This window comes from Drosophila hydei, unplaced genomic scaffold (assembly GCF_003285905.1).
Source record: "Drosophila hydei strain 15085-1641.00,03,60 unplaced genomic scaffold, DhydRS2 tig00000211-arrow-pilon, whole genome shotgun sequence".
Taxonomy (NCBI): Eukaryota; Metazoa; Arthropoda; class Insecta; order Diptera; family Drosophilidae; genus Drosophila; species Drosophila hydei.
The window spans coordinates 3,204,993-3,211,371 of record NW_022045685.1 but is presented as its reverse complement, the minus strand read 5'-3'; the positions used below and the strand labels follow the sequence as shown (position 1 = coordinate 3,211,371).

General features: G+C 45.2%; 1 protein-coding gene across 2 annotated transcripts; it reads left to right on the top strand.

Annotated features, from left to right (window-relative positions):
- The first annotated feature begins 781 nt into the window (after positions 1-781).
- LOC111598416 (protein phosphatase PTC7 homolog) lies at positions 782-2,602 on the top strand. 2 transcript variants are annotated; one of them, XM_023313658.2, is made up of 2 exons: positions 782-882; positions 992-2,602. In XM_023313658.2, exon 2 carries the CDS (start codon positions 1,021-1,023, stop codon positions 2,026-2,028), a length of 1,008 nt encoding a protein of 335 aa, XP_023169426.1. In that variant the 5' UTR covers positions 782-882; positions 992-1,020; the 3' UTR covers positions 2,029-2,602. The 2 variants fall into 2 exon arrangements, with proteins under 2 accessions (XP_023169426.1, XP_023169425.1); XM_023313657.2 differs by having other exon boundaries at positions 782-2,600.
- Positions 2,603-6,379: the final 3,777 nt, after the last annotated feature.

Genomic DNA, 6,379 nt, shown 5'->3' with positions numbered 1-6,379 from the left:
AATGTGCCACACTGGCTTTAAATTGACTAAATAGCATTTCGGTTTGATATTTGATATTTGCTCCATTTGCAGCAATGTTTTATTAGTAGATTTCAAGCTTCTCTGATTGAACAGTAAATGTAGGTTATTTGAATCTCAACATAAAATCGATATTTGTTAATATGTGTGCAGGTCTAATGGGCCACAAGCTAGCTGCTTTAAGCATATAGAATAAATGGAAATATTTCGTTGCATATTTGACAGCAACTTATTGAAAATGCTTTAAGTTTGATAGAGAAGATCGTTTTAGTTTACTTGCAAGAAAAAGGGATTAAAAGTGGAGAATCAATAGCATTTGCCTAGAATATGGCAACGAGATGATAAGAGATCGAATCTTAAGCTGATCGTAGGTGACTTGCCAGCATCAATCACAGACAGTGGCTCGATCATGTGAATCTAATGAATTCGAGCGCCACTTAGTGGCTTCGAAATGAAGTCTTCGCGAGGTGCACGCGTATGTGAAAATAGGAGACTCAAAGCAACTGCTGATGTAGAAGCAAGCTGTCAAATTCAGGTGTTATACTTCACACTAGAGTCAGAGTTAATCGACCTTAAGTGCTTTGAATAAATTCTAAAAAGAAGAAATGTTTTCCTAATTCAGTTTCTAGCTGAAGTTGGCGCTAAAGTTTCATAGCTTCTTGTGAAGATCCCTTTGGTTATCTGAAGATCGTGTTGAGTAGGCGTCGCCTCGATGCGTTGCTAAACATGTCTATGTTGAGAATGGATCTCAGTTAGTTTTACTTCGGCTTTTGTTAGTTACACACATAACAAATATTGGAAATCCTTTTTAATTTTTTTCTTTCGTGTGTCTGATTTTTCGTATTTATGTGTCGCTTCTACTAGGTAAATATTTTTCGCAAGAAGATAATATATTCGTACACATATATCTATATAAGTGGTCGTTGTTTCGTTGTTGATCGTCGAATTGTGAGAAACATGAATGACTATTTAGATAATGCCAGACGCAACATTCAACGGGCGATGAACAGCAGTTACCACTCCCTGACGGAGGCAGCCAGCATGGCCGGTACGTTGGCAACGAGTACCGGCTTTCAAGTTCTGAGTCGTCTAATGGGCCTGAAGGTCCAGGTAATGCCGACATCGGAATCGCCGCCCAACTCGCCGACGCCCTCAACCGCAGAATTAGACTTGCAATCAACAACGACATTCACTCCAGATCAAATCCGATTGGTTAGTGTTGTCTGCGGATTTCCCAAAGATATCGCCATGTATCCCGATTATGTGAAGGGTCAGTTTGGTGAGGATGCTTGGTTCAGGACTTCCACGTCGAAGGCGGATGCACTGGGCGTGGCCGATGGCGTGGGCGGCTGGCGAGTATATGGCATCGATCCAGGCCATTTTAGTCGATTTTTGATGCGCTCCTGTGAGCGTCTAGCCCACTCTGCCGACTTTGAATCGACACGACCTGAACAACTTCTTGCGCGCGCCTACTGCAATCTGTTGGAACAGAAACAGCCCATTCTTGGCAGCTGCACCGCCTGTGTGCTGACTCTGAACCGGGAGAGTGGCATTCTCTATGCAGCGAATATTGGTGACAGCGGACTGTTGATCATACGCGATGGGGCCATTGTGTGTCGCTCCTTGGAGCAGCAGCATCATTTCAATACGCCGTATCAGCTAGCCGTGCCGCCGCCCGGACAGGGACTCAATGTGCTGACGGATGGGCCTGAGTGCGCCGCATTGCTGGAGTTCGATATGCAGCCGGGCGATATATTGATACTGGCCACTGACGGGGTCTATGACAATGTGTCCGAGGAGCTGCTATTGCAGGTGCTCAGCCATGCAGCCGGCGTCACCGATCCCGTCAAACTGCAGATGTACGCCAATTCGGTAGCATTGATGGCCCGCTCGCTCAGCTTCAATCCCAACCATGAGTCGCCCTTTACCCAAAATGCCAGACGCCACAATATCGATGCGCCTGGCGGTAAGCCAGACGACATCACAGTCGTACTAGCAAGCGTTGTTTAATTGACGTTGATGATGCCCACGATTATCACTAAACAGTAATTATTCCATAAGAAAGAGTGCCCCATACCAAATCAATCCCACCTGCGCAATCACTGGCAGCTGTGCACAGCTCTAAGTTATTCCAGTTCAGTTGTGGACAATTGCCAGTGAATGCTCCCGGCCGAGCCGCAATGGCTGCTAATGTAGCTGTGGACCTACGCAAGTCAGGAGTCGGGATTATTTATGAAAAACACAAAAAAAAACAATTAACAAAACAGAACAAGAAAACACAACAAAACAGAAAACACGTTCAACTATCTAATCCGAATTGGTATATATCTCTGTATATATATATATATATATATATATATGTGTGTGTCAATATGTATATACGTATATATCCTATATTTAGGGTGTGGTAGGGTTCGCAATTTAGTTGATATTACTGCTTTAAATTTGTCCGGCATTCTGTAACTTTCTAATCTATAGACTTCAGGTACTCCATTCCAATTATCCCACTATTGTCGTTCTAATCGCCTAATCCATACCTTTTCTTGAAACTTTCAAATGCAAAATTCAGTCGAGTGTTTTTTAACCTCTGGCATAAGATATTAAAAATGTTCTTTTGTGCTAGACAAGTACTTTCACTTGGTTTTCAGTTCATTCTCATATTCATCAGATTGAAAGTCAACTCTTTTTAACTTCGACAATGACAATGTTCTGCTATAAACCAATTCCACTTTCCTGTCCATCTACCTGAAAGATCAAATTTCATGAAAATTTAAGTAAATACATTTATTAATCTGAATGAGCTTCGCTTTTTTAACAACTTAACGCATTTAACGATTTAACATTCTATCGAGCATATGACTAGAAATAACGAAAGAGCTTCCATTATGCGACTTGTTGTATTATAAACCATCTTAGCCCATCCTGGCCAGGTCAGATAACATTCCACATACTAGACGAGTCCAGGTTGTTGTCGCTGTTGCTGTCGCTGTCCTTGTTGTTGTCAGCTTAATTGAAAAATGTTGCCTGCTGCATGTCAACATTTTGATTTCCAATATGTTGTCTGCCACATGTATCCAGGGGCTGGTCGCATTATAAATGGGGGCGCGCCCAGTGCAAAATTTGGCTTAAAATTTCACACGTTTGGCCGCGACATATGTCGCACCGGTCAGAGCTGGAGCTGGCGTTGGCCTATGGCTCGGTTTAACCACTTCCGCATGGGGCACAGCCGTCAAATGCAGAGCGAACGCCAGTGACCTCCCGCCCTCCAATGACATTTACCGTTAGCATATCAATAACACACGCTGCGCCACAGACCGGACTCATAAAATATGGCAACGGCAACAGTGGCAACAGTCGGTCGTCAACTTCCACGGGGCATGTGAAACGTGACGCGTGATGCCAGCCAGCAACGCCTTGCTGCCACTGCCACACACACACACACATAGGCACGCATCCTCTAGGTGTGCTGTGTGCTGCCAAATGCCCGCGACCCGTTTGATTTTGCATTTCATGCAAATTTTTGGTTGCGACCGTCGACGATGACAAGGCGCACTACAGCGGACAGTCGGGGCAGTTGGGCCAGTTTGGGGCAGAGAACGCGGGCGCGCAACTCTGTCGCATCATCGGAAATGAATCATTTGCTTCGTTTGTCGGCATCCGCTTGGCGCTTATTTCCGTTGCGTCGCTCATTTTTGGCCTAAACCAGCGCCAGCCAAACGGCCAAACGGCGAATCATCCAACCAGCCAACCAGCCAACCAGCCAACCGACCAACTGGTCGAGAGCACGGCCTGACATGTGTGCGCGGCACGCTTCCGTGACAGAACATGGAACCAAGATGGGGGCTCACACAGGTAACATTTTTACACCGTTGCCTTTGACACCTGTCGTTGTGCGACAACAGCCTTAAAGAGCCAGCGTCGAGCGCTCAAAAAAGCGTTAAGGGCAACGACTAGAGCTGCGTGCATTAGTTAATTAGAAGTGCTTGGAATATATGAGGAATATTATATGAAAAAATCTATAAATATATATATATGTTATTGGAAAACTAGGATTGATGTACTTCGAAATGGTTTCATTGAATGAAAGAATTTGAGCTTCAGGCTATGATCTTGTCTTCTCTACCTCTGCCCACCTATCTGTAACGACAATTTCAATAATATTCAGTGAATTCAACTTCTTATTCTAACAGAATATCATTTCAGTCCGGTATACGATAAGTGCTTTCAGACGTTTGCTTAACGAATATTTTTACAGGCTTAGGTCCAGAGTTAGTTTCCTGATGGTCTTTTTGTCTTGGAGATTCGAACTGGAGGCAGTGGCCCGCATATTAGTGGCCTTTTGCTTATCCATCCATTTAAGCTTCTTTCCGCCAGCCCATCCATCAGCTCATCCTTTTATCTATCCGTCCGGCGGGTCGTCCGTCCGCTCATCCATGCGTTTGTCCACACTCATTTGAGTCCCGCATAAATCAATTGCACTTGTCATCAACTCAATTAATTTTTGGCAAACAAAGTGCAGTAAATCAATTGCTTTGGCAGCTCGGCTCGTTGACCATGCCCAGGCGCCAGGCCGGGCAGTGGGCCAGGCACGGGTTACGGCACGAGGGTCAACGTGGCCAGAATGTCCTTTACTGTTGCGCTCCCATTTTTGGATATATATTTTTGCTCTGCTTTTTTTTCCCTTTTCGACGTTTGTCATTGGCATTTTTTGTCACTCGGCGCAGTTTTTCCTCTTTTATTTGTGCGTTGCATTCAGGTTCTGTCCTTATCGGACAGCCGATTCTGCCGACTGCCGACTGCCGACTACGAACTGCCGACTTCGGACTGCCTACTACGGACTGCCAACTGTCGACTGTCCATTTTATGAGCCGCCGCCCCATGCATGTTGACACTGTATCAAATGGGGTTAAAAAGTGATTAAAGTAGGTTTGGCAAATGTCAACAATGTTTATACCGTGGCCATTGCCCGGCCCGGGTTCGACTGCGGGCTCGCAGCTCGCAACTCGCATGGCTTGGAGGCTTATCTGGTAGCGGGGGGCTTAGGCGAGTAACTGTCGTGCGAGTGCTCTTGACGTTTTGGTATGCAGACCAGCCGGTTCGCTTGACCCTGCCCTCCTCACGCCACTTGCCCACCTTCATTCATTCGTTCGTTTGGCTGCTCGATTCGATTTGCAATTTTTTACATCATATCGTTGCCCTTCAGCGCCCTCCATTATGGCCATTGATACAGGCAAACAGCAAGCACATCCACACGAACTCACCCATCCGTCCATCTGGCCAAGCGTCCTTTCAGCCGCGTCTATAGACAGCGTTAAATTATGCAACTTTTTCTTTCTTTTGCTATGCGAAAATTGAATTTATGCATTTGCGCTCCTGCCCGACATGTTTCTCATATCCGCACATCCTGATGGACTGGGATCCTGCCTGCGCGGTGACAGGATCTGCAGCTGACAGAGCTCTGCTGACTGTATGACAATCGATGTTGACATTAGAGAAAATTTTTACTGAAAAAAGTTTTTTAACACTCTCTAATCCCAGTTTAATCAGCATAAAGTCTATGTTTGAGGCTTGTTCTAAGATACTTCCGAGGGATCCTGCGACTGATTCCTTTAAATTCAAAATCAAATAAATTTTACTTTGAGGCTGAGATCAATTATTGATCCGCCTCTGCCGCCACAGTCTGGTCAAGTCAGTGCATAATCATGTGACTCGAATGCACTGAAGCTAAGTTTGGTATTCAAATTTGTAGTCCAAATTTTGTTTGTGTGACATGAAAATCATGTCCGGCTGGTCAACGATGGGTAATTTCTATGCAGCCTTTGTCTTCGACTCCGATTCCGACACAGAGGGTTCTTGGTCGTACGTCATGCTTGGGCAGGCGATTTATTATCAACGAAATACTCCTAAAATTGTTGCGTAAGTTGCACATGCAACTGCAATAGCACAACAAGGACAGACAGCAGGCAGCAGACAGCAGAGTAAACAAGCCCAAAAGATTGTGTGGGTGATGTTTCGGGGTGTATATATCTATATATAAATTACACACCCACATGTATAAATTACCTTTTGATAAATCTCAGTCATCTCTCTCGCTCGTTCTCAATCTGAAAGCCAAGTAGTCAAAATGCAGAAACATATAGAAAAATGTGCAGTCATGGAGTGGAAGATGAAGAGGAAGAAGAGGGGCTGGCCAGGAGCAGGGACAGGGGCCAGGACAAGGGCAGGGGACTGGAATGCAAGGGGGTGGCAACACTGTAAGCTGTTTGTATAACTGTGCTATGCACACACTGTCGCACTTGAGAAATCTTTTCGAACGTAAATCAATCCGTGCAGCTACATCATCGTCCGTCCGACTGCGACT